Source organism: Silurus aristotelis, assembly GCF_946808225.1.
Source record: "Silurus aristotelis genome assembly, chromosome: 11".
Classification (NCBI taxonomy): domain Eukaryota; kingdom Metazoa; phylum Chordata; class Actinopteri; order Siluriformes; family Siluridae; genus Silurus; species Silurus aristotelis.
In genome coordinates this window covers 2,201,204-2,223,493 of record NC_139584.1, presented here as the reverse complement: position 1 = coordinate 2,223,493, position 22,290 = coordinate 2,201,204, and the positions used below count along the sequence as shown (strand labels likewise).

The 22,290-nt window shown below is 45.0% G+C and overlaps 2 protein-coding genes and 1 long non-coding RNA gene across 4 annotated transcripts in view; 2 read left to right on the top strand and 1 right to left on the bottom strand.

Moving 5' to 3' along the window:
• The window catches only part of bcap31 (B cell receptor associated protein 31), a 15,624-nt gene extending 3,479 nt beyond the window's left edge, over nt 1-12,145 (top strand). For both annotated transcript variants that reach the window (XM_083555068.1, XM_083555067.1), the window contains exons 5-8: nt 1,797-1,932; nt 5,589-5,718; nt 7,649-7,749; nt 11,491-12,145. In XM_083555068.1, coding sequence (XP_083411194.1) covers nt 1,797-1,932; nt 5,589-5,718; nt 7,649-7,749; nt 11,491-11,529 — 406 coding nt within the window. In that variant the 3' untranslated portion in view covers nt 11,530-12,145. The remainder of the gene's footprint in view (nt 1-1,796; nt 1,933-5,588; nt 5,719-7,648; nt 7,750-11,490) is intronic.
• Nucleotides 12,146-12,942: 797 nt separating this feature from the next.
• Nucleotides 12,943-18,749, bottom strand: LOC310733698. The gene is made up of 2 exons (XR_014535864.1): nt 17,036-18,749; nt 12,943-16,997 (listed from the first exon to the last, which is right to left on the bottom strand). It is a non-coding gene; the product is annotated as an uncharacterized lncRNA (long non-coding RNA).
• Nucleotides 15,822-20,558, top strand: LOC310733653 (uncharacterized protein). Its single transcript, XM_083555076.1, has 2 exons — nt 15,822-15,832; nt 19,151-20,558. The coding sequence occupies exon 2, from the start codon at nt 19,498-19,500 to the stop codon at nt 20,185-20,187; it is 690 nt and encodes a 229-aa protein (XP_083411202.1). The 5' UTR covers nt 15,822-15,832; nt 19,151-19,497; the 3' UTR covers nt 20,188-20,558.
• Nucleotides 20,559-22,290: the final 1,732 nt, after the last annotated feature.

Below are 22,290 nucleotides of genomic sequence, written 5' to 3'. Positions count from 1 at the left end.
TGGAAATTATTTCCCAATATCCCCTCACACCATTCCATAAAAATTGCTATATTTGTATTTATTTATTGAAAAAAATTTGCTATAATTTAGAAAAGTTCCAAATACACAGCGTATAAATCCCGGTTTCCGACTTTCCCACAGCCTTGTGTGATGATCCGTGCCTTTCTCGGAGACCTCGGTCGCTCCACCTGTTAATCAGATTTAACATTCCGGGCGTTCCGGTGTCCATCACGGCCGGGTGGGATTATGTAAGAGGTCCACGTGGATGTAAACGGTGTATTTCTGTAGCCTCTATTATTAATTTGACTGGAGCAGTGGAAAAAATGCCACGATGTACCTGGGAATCCTGGATATTTTCCGTCCGACCCCCAACCCTTTCTCTTTTCTCCACTTTCCCTGCTTACATTACTGCAAGCCAATCCGCATTCTTCTCCATACACGCACCAGGCTATATTTCTCTGAATGACATGATAGTAATATCCCGCTTCAAGCACTACTACTTTTCCCCGGCCGCTCGGTTCAGGCAGCGTGTGATCAAACAGGTGACGGAGATTATATTTAGCCTGTGTATTTCTGCCCGGCTTCTTTGACACCCGAGACCCCGAGTTGAGCGAGTGCACGGCGCCACGCCTCACCTTGAAGATTGCACTCCCGTTAATCGGTTAGCGGCGCAAACTATAATTTCGAAAGGGATCCCGGGAAAACTGACTCGTGATGCAGCGTCCGAGTTCAGCTGCAAATCCGCACTTGCGCTACCAATAACGTAAACGGTTTGCACAGAGACGAAAGGCTAATGTAAACCTGGCTCAGCGTTCAGGGCCAGCTGGAAGCCATAAAGCCTCCTGTGGTACCTCCTGCAACCTGAGAGTGGCGCTCCCAAAGCTCATGATGACCTAATGCGCAGAACAGCTCTCGCAGCTCAGCTCTCACGTTCGTCACGTATGCTCACTCCGATTCGTCAGGGAGTGGTGCAGTCAGCACTGGTGCATATGCTAAGTGTGGTTTCTCCCTGCAGGCTCTCCTAAAGTGTGTGTTTGCCAATATGCAAAGGTCTTTGATCCGGCGACGGTGTGTCGTGCCACCTGACTGGACGTTCGCCCTTTGAACGGTGTGTGTGTGGTTGTGGATAATCTGGTGCAGATAGGCCAAGGGTCGAGCAGGGATGGAGCTGAGGACAAACACTTTACACGTTCACCTGCACTTCCTACCAAAGTATCAATACACACATCAGAAGTGTGATGATGCAATGAGTACAATTCACATACTGCAGGGTTCTGCGAGGGCCACTTAATTTTTATTTTCTTTAATGGGTGACGGTTTGCTTTGCAACAAAATATGACACTGGCCGGAGTCTCAGTATTATTGTGGAGAATTTATTAAAAATTTGTTTATTTTGTCTCCTAGTGAATCATGAAAATGTGCTAAATGAAATAACTATGAATATATTTTTTTATATTTATATAATGAATAAATTGTAATTCTATTATTCACCTCTAGAGGCCGCTCTCGTAACGACAGCGGACCGGAGGCTGGAAAAACTATCGGTATGGATTTGTGGATAGTTCCAGCGATCAGCTATCGGTGCCTCGACCCTCTATTAATAACTTACGGACATTCTAGTTTGAAAGCGAACCTTTTATTATCAAATACAGATATGATATGAGTAAAACATTTAATATTACTGGGGCGGGCCATAGTTTGTGCACCCCTGGTCTACGCTATTTGGTCTACTTGCAGCATATATAAGATGTACATGCACACTTCTTTGTGTAATTACATCCGTGTTTGTGTGTCAGGATACTGCGACGTCTGGCCAGTCTCCTTTCCCAGCAGGCCACACTCATGGCTTCCAACCAGGCCTTCCAGAAACAAGCCGAGAGCGCGAGCGACGCCGCCCGGAAGTACATGGAGGAGAACGAGAAGCTCCAGGAGGTAAGAATACACACTCTGACCTGCTCAAACAACTTTGACGGTCAGGCGATGTTTCCAGAGAGACCTGACTTTATTGAACACCCTTATGGCTGAAGGAATCGGCACAAAAACCAGTGGAACATCTTCCCAGAAGAGTGGAGGCTCTTAGAGCGAATGGATTCAAAAGCAGAATGGGATGTTCCGAATGAAGCACAATACGAGTCTCAAAGTCAGGTGTCCACAAACTTCTGAACAATCCCAGACAGAGGAATCCGTGTCTGTTGGGAAAACCCCCGTGTTTACACGTTATCTAGAAAATAAACACAGTGTTTACTTTTCACGGACTGAGATAAAGCCGTAAACATCTCCGCTCTGCTTCAGAACAGGAACATGAGGGACGTGAAATGGAGTTTCACATTATTGGTTGTGTTACTGTTACTATAGAATATCAATTTTTGGCCACACTTCCTTCTTTACCCCTTTTAAGCAAATACTCTACTCCACACACACACACACACACACACACACACACACACACACACACACACACACACACACACACACACACACAGGCTGCAGGTCAGGAACACACTGAGAAACAGCCAGAAAAAATATTTGCCTGTTGATTGCCGCCTATCGACTGAATATTGGGTAATCGTCGACTTAATTTTGTTGCCAGGTTTGTCAAAGTTACTCTTACAACATTTTTCTAAATCTCATTCATTCATTCACAGCCGGAGAAAAAAAGTGTCTGCAGTCAATCCGAAGCCGTCGTCCCCGGCCCTCATCCATCCTCTTTGCAATTCGTTTGCATTTGATTTGCAATTAAAAAAGAAAATGTTTGCCTTTACGCCACGAGCCTTTATATCGCCGGCTTTGGTGACCCGTGACCTCTCTGGGATCGTCCAGATTCGTGAACGTACAACGTGAAACCCCTCTCACGTGGAAGTGGAAATTAACCCACACTGAATTTTTCTTACGCACCGCAAATTTGAGTTTATTTCTTTGTTTTCTGACGTTTTCCCGAGTTAAGAAAAGCAACGGTAATTGAAACTATTTTAAACAAAAGTATTGGGACACCCGACTTTTTCACACATAGGTGGTTCTTCCTCAAACTTCTAAGTACACGTTTGTATCGGACGTCTTCGGATGCGATAGCCATTACTTTCTTTTTTTTTAATCCCTTTACTTGATTTAAGAGACTCAAACATGCTCCAGCATGACAATGCCCTTGAGCACGACGTCAGCCCCATGATGATCTGCTTTACATGGGAAGATCTCCTGCTCTAGAGCTCAAACCCAACACGCTTTGGATACTATATGTTATTGGTGTAGTACTTATATAATAATAGCAGCTTTTCAGAAAAAGATACAAAATAGGTCATGGTTTTGAAGAAGAAAACTTGAGAGGAGCCCCTCCTCACGTTGTCCATTCGTTATGGTTCCATCATTGTTGAGGTTCTCACTGATGGACACTTGCATGTAACTGTAGCCCTGTATATTCTGAGGGTTTAGATGAAGATGCCTCTAACATTTAACAGGCCCATTAATATTCTGAGTTCGTTCCTCAGGAAAACGACTTCAGAGAAACCGTTTAGAGCTTTCCAAGCAAAACCACAGTAGCGAAGAACTCAACAGAGCTTTAACGTGATACTTTCTTGCGGTCGGTCCAATCAGAACTTCATCCACATAACTTTATTTAACGACCTCTGTAATTAGCACTAGCGTGTTTTCTAAAAATAGAGAGTTTGCCCAGTAAACACGGGGTCACCGAGTTCGGATTTTGGGGTAGAAATTCCAGAACCCAAATATCTGGAGCACTGATCTGAAATATATAGATGAGTTTAATTGCCAGTGACGCTGCTTTTTTTTTTTTCAGCATTTTTCATAAAGCGATCCTGATGAAGCGACGCAGGCCGACAATGAACAGAGTCGGTCTTTGTTTGTATTAGCTCTGTTGCAACAGAGAATTAAAACCGGAGCTCGGGTATGCGTGGAATCTCGATTAGGAAATAGGGAGATAAGACGAATCGCAGCATGTTCCCTGCTCGAGAATGGAAATCATCTCCAGGACAAAACGTCCGTACCACGAACAAATAACGAGCATCACCTCCTAGCACAGCGACGGACTGAGATTTGCCGAACAGAAAAAAACAAACCGGAATGTTAAATTGCTGCACGGTAATGAAGGAGAGAACCAGGGCCAAGCTTGGATCCAGCACATTCTCCTTCGCCTTTGAGATTGACATCTGGTTTTCCTCTACTTAATGCCATTGTAATCGTTTTAATCCTTGCACCTGTAGAAAATGTGTAAGATTTTTCGGGTGTCCACAAACTTTTGGGGTACCTAAATAAAACCTTGTGGATGTGATGGGTCTCCCCAGGTGTAATATATTTTTATGAAATGGCGACATTTGCTGGTGTACGTATGCAGTGCTAGTTCTACACTCTAGAGGGCGATATTGGACGCTCGTTCATATCGATTAGTGCGACCGATGTCAATACGATTATACAATCGTTCGCGGTCGATGTTTAACTCCAACAATGTTCAAAGGCAGTGTTCTTTCAAGCACGCTATGATGGTATGAATATTTGGAGGAGTTACCAGGCTTATCTGAAGCCAGATATGTTTTAGTTTGAAGGTCTTCTGATAAGGAAAGGATACAACAAACAGTTTATTTCCATTCGCGTTCAAGGTTCGTGCAATAAACCTCGAATGGGTCTTCAAGGAAAAGTTATTTTCAAACAAGAATTCTGAAAAGGTTTGGACGGAAATGGGAGAAACAGACCGGGCCTGAGATTGAGACTGAGGTCCGGTTTCTGCTTTGCCAGTGGTGAATTTTGGTTAACAGCAGCATTTTCTATTCGATTTCATTCACCTCCCACCACACGGGGTGAAAGTTCACCAGGCCGGCGTTTGATTTCGTGCCCAGAGCACGTGAGTGAACCGTGATTAAGACTCAGGCAGGAGGCTGATCTCCAGTAAGCTCTCACAGGTTTCACGGAGGATCACGATAAGTCAAATATTGAAGGTAATCAGTTGAAACGTTCAGGTAGCACAGTGTCTCGTTCAGAACGGAACGCTTGGGGGGGGGGGATCAATAAGAGATGAATTGATGTGAACTCGTGGTGAGCAGAATGGAGTTCTCTTCATTTAGAGATCTAAGCTGAGGATGGTTCTGCATCAACAGCATAAAAAATCCATGAGGTTCCTTTTCTCATGGGATCAGTTCGGTTTTTTCTCCCGCTTTGGGGCAAACAAGAACCCTCTCATGAAGCCTCCTGGCTGGGACATTAAAGTGTGCCATTTTTTGCTTTGATTTGGTCTTTTGATGAGCATTTAACTTTTAAAAGCTTCTTCATACAAAACTCCCTGAGATCACAGCACATCCTTCTTGTGTTTGAAGTGATTTATACCGTGCCCTGTTCCCCCTGACCTCAGTGTTCAGGCCATCTGAAACCACAGTGCCCTTTAGGTTTGATCCCATCCACCAGGTACTAGAAAACAATGAGTGTTTATGCTCGTGTTACTGATTCATGAAGCAGAAGTGTTCATTTGGGAGCAACTTGTACAAAGCGGAACTTATTTACGTGATTGTGTGTGTGTGTGTGTGTGTGTGTGTGTGTGTGTGTGTGTGTGTGTGTGTGTGTGTGTGTGTGTGTGTGTGTGTACACAGAAACTGAAGGATGCAGGAGTGGCGATTCCAGAGGCGGGAGGCAAAGTGAAGGGCAGCGTGGAGGAGGAGAGCAAGGCCTTGAAGGAGGAGGTCAGGAAGCTGAAGGATGAGCTTGATGCCACCAAGAAAGGTACAAATCAACTTGGTAAAACACATCTATACACATCAGCCAGGGATGACAGGAAAGAGTGATGATGCACACACACACTCAGAGTAATGAAGGTGTGATGTGGATGTGTTAGATGATGAAAGGTGGTGTAGACTCGGCAATTACAGAATCTCTTAGGATTTATTTTATGCATTAAATTAAACAGTACCGTATATAATGGCAAAAAGTTTGTGGACACCTGACCTGGCATTGGACAATGAGTTCAAATTACAGCCATACCAAGCTGCCACTCCTGGGCCCCTAAGCAAGGCCCTTAACCCCATAGCTACTCAGTTCTATGAATGAGATCAAAAGTCACTGTGGATAAGGGCGTCGGCTAAATGCTATAAATGTAATAATTCATTCCACTGCATCCGAAGAAGTCCAGTACAACAGAACCACACGTGGCTGGAATCGTCAGGTGTCCCAATACTTTTGCCCACACGGTGTAGTTAATTTTTATTCACATGGCGAATATGAAAATGTGAAGCAACAGACCGAAAAAGAAAGAGAAACGAGTGTCTGAATATGGAAATCAGAAACTTTGTCTTCATTTGTATATTGCGACGTGATTGGCCGTTTATGTTTTGACAACAATTTGTCACGCGATCAATACCGATTTAGTGTACAAACAAAACAAAACAAAAAAACCTGTTGTATTGTATTATAAAGGTGCAAACCGGTTACTTTTTGTTTAGAAAAAGCTCAGTTTGTGCACTAGAGCATAAAAAAACACTTTACTGTGATCAGGGGGGAAACCCTGGTTTCCTGTGTAAGTGCACGCTGATATGACCATGTACTGAATTCGAATGTTGTAACAAGTCGAACAGCTGAGCAGAAATAATACACAAAAATACTCCAGTGAATGAGTGGAGGAAAGTTCTGTGGAGTCCAAATGGGACTTTAAATTATTCCAGAACCCTCCCATTCCATACTTCATACACCATGCAGTTCCGCCTGGACTGCGGCTCAGCGGTACCGAGCGTACGTCCGAGTCCTGTGTTATATAGAGAGCAGACAGACGTCTGGAGTGATATCTATAATGGAACCACCTGCTCAGTCACCGCACCACAATCCTGTTAAACTGCTCTGGAATGATTAAGAAACCTCCATCTAGTGAAGAACTAGATCTGAATCTGTTCTTCATGCTGAGAGAGGATTTTTCAATTAAAATAAAGTGGAACATCAGGAAGTTTATAGAATTGTTTGGTCAAAGTAAATCTTGTATAGCGTTACATGAGCGAGTTTGTTGCGTAGAAACATAAAAGACCTCCACACGTTCAGCAGGCTTTGTATCTCCTAAACCTTGTTAGGGCGGAAACCTGAGACACTTCATAACCGAGGCCTTTTCTTTTAGACAGTCAGTGTGACCTCGCATCAAATAGCAGCGTGCTTTGTGTCCAGTCTCGCCACGGTGCGTACGAGTAGATTTTTCGTCTGCCACACGAGCGCTAGAAACGGTGCCACTGACTGATCTCCTTGTTCACTCCCGATGTTTTTCTTGACGTCCAGGCTACAATTTGCCCACGCTCTTGGGAGTCCTGCCAGTTTCAGAACATTTTCATTTCAAGGCCAATGGGGAAAGAAAAAAAAGACCTGTATGTAATGGGCCGTAACATGCCGCGTGTTTGCTGTTGGCTCGTATTTAAGGAATTTTTTTTTTGCAAAAGTACGTCATTTCCATGTGAAGTGTTTTAAATCTGGACCACAACACCAAGTCTGTTGCTTTCACACGTCACAACTGGAACAGGACCCATCCATTCAGGACTACCTGTTCCTTAATATAGAGGCATTAACGTAGATGTACAGCCGCAGTGTACTCGCGTGGAAGCGGGTTGCGTGTTGTAATTGGATACACACAGCGTCTCTTTTTTTTGACTCGTTTGTTTTTCCTGTGTTTGTTCCCGTGCAGCACTCCAAAAGTCCGACGGTGATGTGAAGGCGATGAAAAAGCAGGCGGAGAATCTGACCGTGGAGTACGATCGCCTGCTGGAGGAGCACTCCAAATTACAGGTTGACGCACGCATAGAAACACGTGTACACAATTCACTATGTTCAGGAAGCTTCACAAGCAGGAATTTACGGCTTGCAGAAGCATAAAAACGAACAAAATACAGTGATAGAGATTATAACACTATATTACAAGCAGCAATTTGTGGGGTCCGCTATCCGATTTGTGGGGTCCGCTATCCGTTTTGTGGGGTCCGCTATCTGTTTTGTGGGGTCCGCTATCTGTTTTGTGGGGTCCACTATCCGATTTGTGGGGTCCGCTAGAATGTGGACCGTGAATAAGAACCCGACTTTCAGATCCACAAGACGATACTGTACGCCACATTTTCATCAACAGATGAACTTTCATGAGTTCATCTGGACTCAAAGATCCTGAGAAACAGCCATTTTTGAATGTAACTCCACCCCTAATCCACGTCTATCATCTTCAGAATCTTGTCCGTTTAAGTTTCATGCAAATCCGAGCAACCAGGCTCCAGGTAAAATTAGACTCCATTGTGATCAGATGAAAGAAGTGAAATCAAACCAGGTAGAACACACACACACACACACACACACAATGTACTCAGGTTGAAGAAAAAAAAAACCAGTTCATTTTGATCACAATGTACATTGGAGTCATGGAGCTGTTTATTAGTTATATAGTCCATTGTTCATTTATGGGGGAAAAACATGATCACCAGTTAGATTACTCACATGGGCCACAGGTTTGTGGACACCTTACCATTAAATACATGTTCTCTTTTTGAACATCATGAGTATTTTTAAATCATTTTACATCTCAGCTACATTTACAACATTTGGCAGATGCCCTTATCCAGAGTGTCTTATTTTTTATCTCTGGGATTTGAACTCATGACCTTGTGATCCATAGTCCAATGCCTTAACCACCATGCTACCACCTTTAGGTTCCTGTCGAGCCACACGACTTACTACAGTATGTATAAGAAACAATTTCCACCCCCATCACCCAAACATGTGGCCTACAGTCCTGCGTATTATAGAGCAGTTAAAGAGCTTTATTAGTTTCACTTCAAAAGATCATCAAACATTTCAGTCCTCTACTAGGGTATGTTTGTTGCTTGTTCCAGACAGGCTGGTTTGAGCATTTCAGAAACTTTCAGAATTTTGTAGATCTTCAGAGTGTGCTTGTGGAGGTTTGTGGTCATTCAACCATAAGTCAGGTATTGATGTAGGTGAGGTGAGGAGGTCTGGAGTGCACTCAGAGTCCATCCCAAATGGGTCCAAATAGGGTTAGAGCTCCATAGCAGGAGATCTTTCACCAAATCCAACCCATTTAAAGCAGATCTTCATGGTCAAGCAGCATTGTCTAAGAATTGTTAAACCAAAGTAAAAATAGGCCAATAGCAGATGTTTATATCTGGAACCTCTGGATTTTATTGGAAACCTCTCAGAAATTCTTATTAATTATGAATGATCAAGTCATTTAGACCCTCGGTTCAACTGCGGAACAGACTAGAGGAAGTTCAGACATCTCAGTGTCCTACACAAAGAAGAGACTTGTGCTGCAGACCTTCACGTATCACGTAAGCATTAGTGTTTGTTTTTTTTTAATTGGTTGCACAGGGACATGTTTGTCTTTTGAGGAGATTTGGAAACACTTCATCAGAAGTCACCAGCCCGTGGATCACGCCGATGTGAAAATGAAGCAAAGCCTGAGGCCTCCTCCAACCAGACCTGCGTAACAGGCCTAGCATGACATGCAGTAGCACTTGTAAATGCAGTTGTTGAAGGTTAAACCTTACATCAATTATTTTTCACGCTTCGATTCCCTCCGCCCTGCGGATACGTCTCGTGCTTCTCCATCTGAAAGAACAGAGCTGCCGCAGTTGTTTCACAGAGCAGTAAACACTCCATGACGTACGCCGACCCTCCCGGACCCCGAGACGATTATTCTAAATTACACAGAGAGTTCGGGTACGAGCATCACTCAGACCGTTTGATCATCCGTGCTTTTCAAGGCGATTTCTTTCTTAATAATGCGCACATGCATGCATTTAAGTAACGGTTTAATGAGGGAAAATGCTAATTGTGCAAAATTGTCCACTCCAGAATCAGTTACGTCAGCAGGAAGACTTGCACCAGTATGACCTCACTGGATGTAGTTTAAGTAAACACTTTAAGTGAAGTTAATATTTTGCATGGGAAATGTTTGCCTCTGTGCGCTGGAGCTGTTTTATGAAGGCCAGCATTGTTGCACAGCTTGTCCCTGATCCCTGACTGAAGCTGTAGCATGTAATGACAAGTGGCAACATATATCAAACACATGTGGACAAGAGTTCCCTTGTCATCACTTGGCTTTTCCTTGAACTCTGCTCACCTGCCCACATGCTAACGACTAGTACACATGGCTTTTTTTTTCCTGTTTCGCTGCAAAGGATTCGTGTGTAAGTAGGAGTCAATTCATTGTGCGTTCTTAAAAAGGGCTCGTTTTTCTTAGCGTTTTTAACTATGGATATTTTACATTAGTCTGTATGTTAATCCCTGATGAGTGAGATGGTATAAGGAGGAACCAGGCCCATCCTCGTTCTCATCACCGACGTCCATTCGTCGTAGTTCCATCATTATTAAGGTCCTCTGTTCACCGGTGGAATCTCCATCGAAGTACGCAGGAACCTAGAAAAAAAACTCGCGTTTGTGGTCAGAACGGCACCAGTCGCACGGCTCATGATGTACACTGGATGATGTCTTTTGTCTCACTGACTTATGAAGGCCGGTGCTCCCTGTGACTGTGTGTGCACTTTGTGCTGCCATCTGTTGGCCTGTCACAAAACTAGTCTCGATACCTCCACATATATTACAGTCCGAATCCATCTTCGGTGTGGATCTTCAGGAAGAACATCCTCAGCTTCCAGGATGAATCGGGCAGGACCAGAAAGAAGAAGGGGACAGGATTTATATAACATTAATAGTTCCTGAATGGTGATCAAGAACGGGAAGTTTCTTGTCCTTAAAAGTTGTAAAAAATAAAATAAAATGGCACACGTCATAAAAGGTTTAGCTGCAGGTGAACCTTTAAATCATCTGTCACACATCTGAGAAATTCCTGTCGTAATTTACCAGCATAACCGTTTTTTTTTTTTCTTTCCAATCCGAGGAATATCTTGTGGAAACCAAAGCTTGCATTATAAAAACAAAACAAAATCAAAGATTTCACCAGGGTCTTGTGGTCGCTTTTGGTTTTGATTCAGCTAAAGTTCACGGGGTTTGTTTTTACCTGCTGCTGTTCCAAAGCTTTCTATGCGATTGAGATGTCCTGATATCCAGGCCAAGAACGTGTTTCTGTGTTCATGCTCATTGAAGTCACACACACGGATTTGGCTTGCATGGTTGCTACCCTAGAACTTAGGAGTGTCAGGGTTTTGTTCTGCACACGACGTGCATGAAAAGCAGATCTCTGAGTTCGACCTCGATCGTCGCTTCACAATTTTCCTGCCTTCATTCGTGGAAGATCTCCTGCTCTGAATGTGAACGCTGACTGAACCCCAAGCCTCCTTGACCTTCTCACCAACATCAAAATAGAATAGACTTTATCACAAATTACAGCGCAGTGAAATCCTTTCGCTCAGGGTCAGAGCGCAGGGTCAGCCATGATACGGGTTAAGGGCCTTGCTTAAGGGCCCAAGAGTGGCAGCTTGAACCCCTGAATTCAGTAACCCCTGAACTGTATATTTCACACTTACTAATAATTAATTCACACTGTTTTGTGTGTGTTATTTCTAGGCGTCGTTTGACTCTCAGCATGATAAGAAGTCAGACTGATGGAGGCGACGCCACGCCACCTCTCTTCCTCCCCGACACCAGGTCCACGCATCACTTCCTGTCACTGGATTGTTCTGTACAGGATTGAGGAGCGATCCCGTCCTGTATGCTTTATTATATGTCTAATAACGCTGCTCTCGGTGTGTCACGTATCCACGGTCTCTATTTTTATTTTGTTTCCCTTTATAAAATAGTTACAGATGGATTCCTGAATGATGATGATGTTGTTGTTGTTGTTCCATATTTTCGAGTGAGCTGTTTGATGGGAATGGTGGGTGTGGGGGTGGATGAGAGGTGATCGGGTTTGTACTGTTTAATATTTTGCAAAAAAAAAAAAAAAATTCTTGTGGATTATTACGAGGATAATCCTGTTCAGATGCGTGATTATATAATAATGTGAATGTTTGGCGAGAAATATTATTTTCCATTTACATGAAATTGTTTGAAGGTGGGTCTCTCTCTCTCTCTCTCTCTCTCTCTCTCCCGGGTTTATCACATCCCTTAAAAGGAGACGAGCGAGTGAGCCCTCGCGGTGTCTCTCAACCAAAACGGCGGCTTCAGGTGTCGCTTCAGGTGTACGCTTTCACCGAGCACTAAACGACGTCCTCTCCGTTTACTTTCGCTTGTATTTCTTTCTTCCTTGCTCCTTTTCGCTTTCACCCTGTAGGGAGATGATCGCCTCGGCTGTAGAAGTGACGGATTCCTCCCTTAAATAGACGTTTACACTTCGCACCAGGCTGCTCAGATCACGTTTCCAAACATCACCAGCGTCCGTCTGGGTTTTTTTTTTTTTTAAACGCCATTAGCCGCTCCAGCTTTCGTGATATACGAGAGTGAGGGACGTTCGGTGTCATCATCTTAATGCTTCATTCCAACACTGCAAATCAATAGTCATTGCTTTCAGTGCTTCAGCGCATTGCAGTGCAGAAGGACCGTGTACAGGAAGCTGGAGTGCCTGGGAGAGGTCATAGGGGTCAAAGATTCATAATAAGCTGCTTTCTCGTTCAAAATATGCTTCACTTCCTTGGCATTCACTCCATAACATCACAGGAGTGCAGAAGAAATCACAAAAGATTATATATATTTACATAATTACTTTAAAACGTTTACAATATTTTGTCCATGCTGTGTGTTGACATACATTTGCATAAAGCATTAATATTCGTCGATTATGTTGCAATGAATCAACTGACCGGTTATATATATATTTATATATATAATGTCCTCATGCACTGTTTATCTGCATGAAGCCTATAAGGAATTGTATCTCCTCCATGACCACACAGGTCACAGTTAACCTGATTACCACAGTTAATCATTAACCTCACTGTTCCAGGTACTTAATATCCCAGTATGTTTAAAGGCTATATTTCAGGCTGGTTATTGTCACGTGACTCATATCCCACTGCTTTGTTTCCCTATGCTACGTCCACCATAATTCTTTTATTTTTGATATTTAAAATGCGACACCACTCTGGCTGATTTAAGCAGCACACGGTTGGATTGTGGCTATTCGATTTCCCAGCATGCCGCAGTCCGTTTCTGTGTACCCGCCCAATTCGACGCTGTACTACCACCGAAGTCAATCTATTAAACTCTTCATTAAAAAATGATCTTTGAGGGTTTTTTTTTTTTGTTGTTCTTCTTTCTCGATGATTTTAAAACCACAGTGAAATCGGCGAACCGGTTTCAGGCGGATCGCGTATCGGAGTCGGGACCGAGTGACTCTAGCGGACGTGGATGTGGCTGAATAAACCGAGTCTGCGATTCATCAAGCTCCTAATTTGAATCAGAGGAGCGAAGTCCGAGCAGTAAACTTGTCCGCTTGACTGGAACTGTGTGTCTGTTCTAGATTTTCCCTGAAAAAATAGTTTTTCTAACCTGATTTGTTTTGGCCAAATAAAAAATGCACTTGATTTGTCTTGTGCTCCAGAATGGAGTTTAGATATATTTTGGATTTCGACGTGTGTTTCCTTGGATTTGTTGTTGGTGGAATGCAAGAAACCTGGGACACGATCGATGGGGCTCCGTGTGGCATCTGCACTACTACAGACCTCACCAATTTATGCTCCAAAAAAACTTTCCTATATTCACTATAAATATTGGGACACCTGACTCCAACCATATGTGGTCTTTTAGGTGCAGTCGCATGAACTGTTCTCAACTGCGAGACCCAAACCTGTTCCAGCATGAAAAAACAGCTCCATGAAGATCTGCTTTGTGCTGATCATCTTTTCTATTGAACATGAATGAATTTTTCATGCTGACTGCACCCCCAGGCCTTCTCACCTCACCTACATCGATAGCAGACTTTATTAACACACAACCTTGGGGCTGAACGAAGCTACACAAAACCTATTGGAGGCACATAGCAATCTTATGGTCAGGTGTAAACAAACACACATCATTAAATTTAACACTAAAAGGGATAAAACTACAATCTTTCATTAATGAAAAGTAGAAAGTTGTTTTTTTTGGACTGCTAGTGATTTTAAAGTCACATTGGAGGAAAGAAAAGAAACAACAACATTCTTTTGAACTGTTCATACGATATAAATGAACTTTTTTGAGAATCCTGTCTTTCAGGTCTAGTCCTATTGACTTCCCTTCGAGCTGACCAATGATCGAAATTGCTTTTAAGCCAGTGGTACGGCTTCCTCCGAGGCAAGACCGTTCCTGGATCAAAGCCTACTTTTTACAAAATCTGATCTGCGATCCATCTCAGCACTCCCATTAGTAGAAAGATGACATCATAGTTCAGGGCTGTAAGCAGGCAGACACACGGCTGCCAAGTCAGGAAAACAGAGAGCGATGACGAAGGCCTCGAATGAAAAAGCGCTTTATACAAACGCACCGCTTGTGTTAGAAAGGAAGTGGTAACGGTGACAGTGCCGCTAGTGTTGCCTCGAGTGTAATAGGCTGCGGAGCGATGCCAAGGAGCAATCTGTTCGACACAACCAGCCAAACTCTGATTGCGCTCTGTGTCTTGTTGCTCAAAACTTGAAGTTAGTTCTGTTCAGGTTTTTCCTGTACTCTAAACTGCTGGAAGTTTACAACCATATTTGGGCTGGTAAATAACCCAGGGGTGTAATAATGGTGTCATCCATCTCATCTACTGTTGGTTTATTTGCTGGATATTTAATCCGGTTGATGGATTATACTCGGGTTCCTCGTCTGGCTCTCAGACAATTTATTTTTTTTGGCCTCTACTTACCGGACATAGCAGCTGGAAAAGTGAAAATAATGTGTACTTGCTTTTTTAATGTGCTTGTGTATATAAGTGCGCACAATACTATACTGTCGTACGCCGATCAGCCATAACATAATGACCGCCTGCCTAATATTGTGTTGGTCAAAACAGTCCAGATCTTTAACAGCATGAACTCCTTCAGCAGTTTGAGCTGAATCGGACCTCACGGAAGAGCCTTCGCTTCCCACGTGTATCAACAACCCTGTCGCCGGGTTACCACTGTCCCTTACTTGGAGCCAGTACTCATCGTGACCTGGTGCTTGAGGACACCTAGGAGGCACCGTGAAAGTCTTTTCATGTCCCAGCTTGATAGAAAACTGGGGTCAAAATCATTGTTAGCCATGCTACAGAGGGTTAAGAGTCCTGCTCGAGGACCAGACAGTGACACTGTTTTCTGGTATGAACCCCCAACCTTTTGATCAGTAACCCAGACCTTTAACTATTGAGCTTCCACTTCCCCAAAGTTCGTGCCCTAAAATTCCAAGTTGCTTCATTTGTCTTCTTGAGGACGAAGTTTCAACCCAAAACTGTATCCTGTCCCCATTTTTAAAACCATAGAACAGATAAATAAGTGAAACAAAAGGGTTAATTTCTTATACTGAGTTTATTCCACCAGAGATGGAAAGACTGGACCAACCCAATTTGGCAAACCGTTCCTTCGTCCAAGCCATTCATCTGTCTAAAATGGAAAAAAAAATTTTACCCTACAGAACGATACCGAGCTGTACAATGAACGCCATAGTGTGTTTGTTTGTTTACCCGTTGGACGCGTTCCTTCTTGTTCACGGAGCATAGGGCGTTCTGTTTTTGGAAGCTTATTTTCATCATCTGTAGTGTTACAGGGGAGACTCCAAATTGAGTAGGAGACGCTACGGAGCACAGACAGGCCTCCGCTGTATTATTAAAATAACCGAAGAGAGAAAATACGATACGGTACTGAAGAGATACAGTGTACAGTCTCAAACATTAAATACAGATGGATGTTTTCTAACGTCGTTCCACATTTAGTCTCCTTTTTTGCTCTTATAGTAACCTTCACTCTTTCAGGAAAATGTTCCACTAGATTTCCATTAGATGTGTGGAGACACAGAGTTAGTAGAGTTACCGATGGAGGTGAGGTGAGGCGAGGACTATAGCAGGAGATTTTTCATTCTATTTTAACCCATGGAAAGCAGATCTTCATGGAGCTGGCTTTGCGCACAGGGGCATCGTCATGCTGGAACAGGTTTGGGAATATTTCATGCTAAAATTACTTTGTGCTAACAGGTTGGGAAAGAAGCACATAATGCTGGGAAAAGCTGGTGTCCGGATACTTTTGGCACAAAATATAGTCTCTGTCAGCGTAGTGATATTTTCCTTGATTCTCTTCTCTTCTCTTTTTTCATTTTGTTTGGCTTAGCCACAGCGATATCTGATTTTGTTGGCTTTTCCCCAGACCATCACACAGTAACTGGATATAAATGCAGGATTAGTTGACTCATGTTTTTTATTTATTTATTTATTTTTTATCCAAATCATTGGTGAAGAATTGTCATGAACTTCTAACCTACGAGCATCCAAGTGTTGTTTGGATACTTATTGGAAGGCTTCTTGGAAAACATCGGATTGAATTTGGATTTCATGCTAACAATGAAATTATTACTCCAATACACAGAGTGAAGACACCAAGCATGAAGGTTCTGTGGGTATTTTTAGAGAGGCTTTAAAGATTTGCCCTCTGACATTCACTTTCCCCAGAACCGTTCCCTGGACTGGAGTGTCACACGGGCAAGCAATCAAGTTCACACACATTTTGGTTTAATTTAGAATTTGGTCCGTATTTCTAAGTGAAGGTTCCAGAGGTATTTCTGGTGAAATGTATAGTATAAATATTCAGCGAGCTCAAGCTTAGAGTCAGTGCTCTATTATTGATCCAAAAATAGTTATTGGGGATTTATTGAGTTTTTGGGTCAGTAATACCCACCTGGTGTTCAGAACCTTGTCTACAGTGTGTTAGGAGCAGCGGTGGATGGAACATGTAGTTGAGTTAAAATAGAGAAACATTCAGTAGAAGTGTCCCTTTAAACTTTCACTTGAGTAAAAGCTCAAAGGTTTTTGCCTTCAAATGCACTTAAGTATCCAAAGTGCTACGTCACAAGACTCACTTTAACGTAAAAAGACTCGAATGTGACTCTCAGCACACTGATCTATTAATAGAATGATATTAATGACTCAAACACTGATTGATTTTTATTACAATGATCATGAACCCAAAACCTTCTTTAAAACAATCACGTAAATAAATCCACGTGTGTTGTGTCGAGTTCGAGTCTGGAGTTTCTTCATCATTTATTCCTCTCTAAATGTTCTGCTTGATGTTGAACTGATGCTGAACTGTATGTTGGTGATCAGTAGATACACCGAGCGCCGATCAGAACACGTGTAAAACAGAGTTACGAGACCAGTTTTTATCCTCAACGACTGATTTCACAAAATGTAGTTGAATAAAAAGTCAAATATTTGAGTTTAAAATGTAGTAAAGTTACAGTAAAAAGTCTCCCCAAATGGAAACACTTCAGTAAAACGTGAAAATAAATACGTAACTCATCACATTCACACTTCCTTTCTGTCCACCACTGATTATAAGATTCAGAAGCCATGAACCAGAACCCCTGAACAATCCTCTATTACGAATTGTTATCCAATATTTGCTGTACTTTTGGACTTGTGCACAGCTGCCGCATTGGTCGTGAAACTGGATGCCGCCATACGATTTGGCACGATCGCATCACAAATGCGTGGCCTTCTCTCGTTCGACTCTCATTCCTCTCCGTGATTGATTTCACAGCGTGTCTCCGATAGCGAATACGCAGTGAAAAAAAAATGGCTGTGGAATGCTGGAGAGAACCTCTGCCACATCCGTGTGCAAGAACATAACCGCAGCTCCGGCTATACCTCGTGTTCCGTTCGAAATGTTATAAATGCGGGACACTTTATCTGCTCGAACTCCGCTGTAATTGGCTCAGACGGCGTTCTGAGAAATCCTCAAGATGGCCAGCGAACGTGTGTCATGGCACGTGCGGAGGACTTCGTGAAAACCGCCGTCGGCTACGGGATTCAGCTGTTTGTCCGGAGATCCACTGTGTTCCAGAAATAGAGCCGAGCGAGAAAGCTAAACATAGACTTCACAGACTGGGTGACACTGGGCCTCTGCCTGAGCTTAATATGGCAGCTGCCTCTTCCTCTTACAAACAGCCTTTATCAGAAAAACCAGTTCGAACCGCACCAGGCTGAGTACAATACACAACCGCCTGCACGTGTGTGTGTGTGTGTGTGTGTGTGTGTGTGTTACATTTATCATGGTTGCTTATACCTAAGTGTTTCTCAGTTACCCTCTCCTTCAATCCTATTAAACACACCGAGAAACAATCATCTGCATTATACAAAGGAAAGCAAAAGTTTACACACCCCTGTGAAAATCGCAATGTTGGCCCAAAGCAGAAAAAATACAACACACATGCAAAAGTTTTCAACCCCCTTCCTTTTTTGTCTTTTAGTACTTAAAAAAAAAAAAAACATATCTGCACTTTTTCCCTCTCTTTCATCCACCAGATCAATCAAATTCCCATTCCACAGGTTTTTGATTTAGATTTGGGTTCTGACTGGGACATTCCACACTTTCTTTTTTTTTCCCCTCCTTCTGAAGCCATTTCTGTTTTAAAGTTGGATTTGTGCTTTGAGTCACAAAACAGACTGATCTATGATTCCTTCTATACCCAGTCGTAGATGAAAAGAAACAGAGCAGCGTGGCATGACGCTGCTGCCACCGTGTTTCACCCTGAGTATGGTGAACATCATACACACAAGATCCGTGTCGTTTACTTTTTTTTATTGGAATTATGCCCTGAAAAGGTTTACTTTGGTCTCAAAAAGAATCTAGTCTGGTAGATGTTATATTCCTAAAACGGTTCTCCTGACAACCTTGTTCTACATCGACACACAAAAAAGATGAAAACAAAACCACTATTTTACACATGATTTTACAGAAGGTCTGAAATGCAGCCGGTGTACAAAAAAAAGATCTTCGATCTTCGAACACCATGGTGGTGTTGCAGGCATATCAGGCTGACCTGCTGCGTGAATTGGATGTGGGGGGTGCCATGGACGGCTGTTTTGATGAGCTGCGCCGTACGGCGGATCGGCTGATCTAAGAAGACCGCTAGGGCCATTGGCCGGTCTATGGCTGCCCTGGTGTCTACAGAAAGGCACCTGTGGCTCACACTGTCAGACATGTCTGATAGGGACAGGGCTGTATTGCTGGACGCTCCGCTAACTCCTGGCCTTTTCGGCGATTTCATACATTTGGTGGTTGAGAGGTTCCAGGAAAATAAGAAACAGGCGGCGGCATTCCGGCATTACCTCCCACGCCGCTCACAGGGGGCTGCTCGGCAGGCTCAGCCCCAGCCGCAGCCCTCTGTCTCCCATCGGAAGGTTCAGAAACGCAGTGTCGGGACTCCCCCTGTGAGGAATCCTGCGCGGCGCTCGGCATCAAAGCCTCGTGAGGTTAAAGATCTGAGGACTGTCATCTCCAACAGGAACACTTCGGCGAAAAGATCCTGACACGGAACTTTCTGGGGATCTGGCTGTGGAGGGGCGTGTCACACCGCTTTTTCTGGTGCCCGTTCTGCCCCCCTCAGGGACCTGGTCCTTTAACCCTGCCACCCTCGGTGCTTCAGGGCATGGCCAGCTCCAGCGAGCTCTCTCCTTGGTCTCCACCTGGCATCGCTGTGGTCCAGGAGATCTCGCCTCCCCTAGAGCTGTCTCAGGGTGCTGCCTGGGCTCTGGGCGTTCCGAAGGGCAGTCTCGAGAGGCTGATACCCCTGAGGCATTTTCTGGGAGCTTGGAAAGCTCTCCCAGATGTGTCTCGGTGGGTCCTGCGTACTGTAGAGCAGGGTTACTCGATTCAGCTCGGGTCTCCTCCGCCCTGTTTTCACGGGGTTCTTCCCACTCTGGTGGGACGACAGCAGGCTCTGGTCATGAAACAGGAAGTAGACACTCTCCTGAGGAAGGGGGCCATCGAGGTGGTCCCTCCATCAGAACGAGAGTCCGGGTTCTACAGCCGGTACTTCATAGTTTCCAAGAAGGACAGTGGGTTGCGTCCTATTTTAGATCTACGTCAGCTGAACTGCTCTCTCATGCGACTTGGGTGGGGAGCGGTCATAAGTGGTCGCTCCGCCAGAGGTCTGTGGGAGGGGCCCCATCTACTGTGGCACATCAATTGCCTAGAGATGCTGGCCGTGCTTCTAGCTCTGAAGCATTTCCTCTCAGACCTCAGAGGTCACCACATATTGGTCTGTATGGACAACACTTCGGTGGTCTCTTACATCAACTATCAAGAGGCCTGCGCTCGCGCCCCCTGTGCAGGCTAGCGCACCAGGTCCTCCTTTGGGCCCAGGCGAAACTCCTCTCTGTGAGGGCGGTTTACACCCCAGGCCGATGAACGAGGCAGCAGGCGCCCTGTCGAGGCAGGGGTTGAGGCCCGGGGAATGGCGGCTTCACCCCGATGTGGTGGAGTGGGTTTGGGAGAAATTCGGAAGAACCAGGTGGATCTGTTCGCGTCTCGAGAGACAACGCACTGTCCCCTCTGGTTCTCCCTTATGCCCCTAGCCCCTCTGGGGCTGGATGCCATGTCAAAGGTGTGGCCGAGGCTGTGTCTGTACGCTTTCCCCCTCGTCGCGCTGCTTCCGGGAGTTCCGGGATGCAGTCAGTCTCCTCCTGGTAGCTCCAAGGTGGCAGCGCAAACCATGGTTCGCGGACATGGTGGCTCTCCTCGAGCACCCTCCGTGGGACCTCCTTTCTCAGCTAGATGGTGCCGTATTTCACCCCTGCCCAGAGCTGTGGAGGCTGTGGCCCCTGAGGGGGCACGGCTCCGAGGTTCTGGTCTCTCCACCAAGGTGGTAGAGACCATTCTCCACTCCAGAGCTCCCTCCACTAGGAGGTCGTATGCCACCAGGTGGCGCCTGTTCTGCTCGTGGTATGAGCACCACCAGCTGGATCCAGTCCACTGCCCAGTTGGTTCAGTGCTGGATTTTCTCCAGGGACAGTTCGCCAAGGGGTTGGCTCCGTCCACCCTAAAAGTCTTTGCGTCTGCCATTTCGGCCAATCATGCCCCTGTGGCCGGGCAATCTCTGGGCAGAGACCCCTTTGTAACGTGTTTTCTCCGCGGCACCCGGAGGCTGAGGCCCCCAGTACGGCCTAGAGTGCCTGGGTGGGACCTGGCCGTCGTTTTGGGGGCCCTTTCTGAGCCCCCCTTCAAACCTCTAGCCAAAGCGGGTCCTCTTGGAGGCACCTTTCTATCAAAACCGCATTCTTGTTGGCCATCTGCTCTATAAAAAGAGTAGGGGACCTGCAGGCCTTGTCTGTGGCCCCGTCCTTCCTGGAGTTTACCCCAGGTATGGCTGGTGCGCTCCTTTACATCCCCAAGGTGCCCTTGGTCGTCCCACGGCCCGTTAGACTACAGGCATTCTATCCCCCTCCATTCCAGGCCCCAGACCAGGAAAAGCTCAACCAGCTCTGCCCGGTGCGTGCTCTGGACACTTACTTCCGCAGGACGGGTCCTTGGAGAAGGTCCCATCAGCTGTTCGTCTGCTACGGCCCTCCCAAGAGAGGCTTGCCTGCTAATAAGCAGACTCTGAGCAGGTGGATCGTTGACGCTATCACGTCATCTTATGAGTCCTCTAATCTCCCCGCTCCCTTCGGGGTCAGGGCTCACTCCACCGGGAATGTGGCTGCCTCTAAGTCTTGGTCCTCTGGAGTTCCCCTCCAAGACATATGTGACGCTGCGGGTTGGTCCGCCCCACTGACCTTTGTGCGATTCTATAACCTGGACCGCAGTGCCACTCCTGGCCCCTCGGTCCTCCTCTAGCTGTGGTCTCATACACACTGGGCAGGGTCTGGTCAGTCTGGCGGGATTGGACACTCGTTTCCAAAGCGTTTCGACGCAGTTTGAGTTCCTGAAAGGGAACGTCTATAGGTTACGTATGTAACCCTAGTTCCTTGAGGGAACGAGATGCTGCGTCTCTGTGTCACACCTCCAGCGTCCCTGCAGCGCTTACTTCTCCCTTACAGAAGCCGCCGCTGGCTTCTCTCATATGCGTTTTATACTCCTGGTCGTGACGTCACCTCATCTGTGATGGCCACCGTCCAATTTTTGACTGATTACACACGTTATTCTGAGCTTGAACACTCAGGGGATTTCCCAAAGCATTTCGACGTAACGTCTCGTTCCCTCAGGGAACTAGGGTTACATACGTAAACTAGAGACGATCGGTATAGTGAGAACTTTATGTGAGAACTGTATAGTAAGAACTTTATAGTGAGAACTGTAATAAGATCTTTATGGTGGGAACTTTATAATAAGATCTCTTTAGTGAGAACTGCGCTTTTTAAAACCGTATAGTAAGAATTATGAGAACTGTATAGTAAGAACTTTACAGTGAGAATTCCATAGTGGGAACTCTTATAGTGATAAC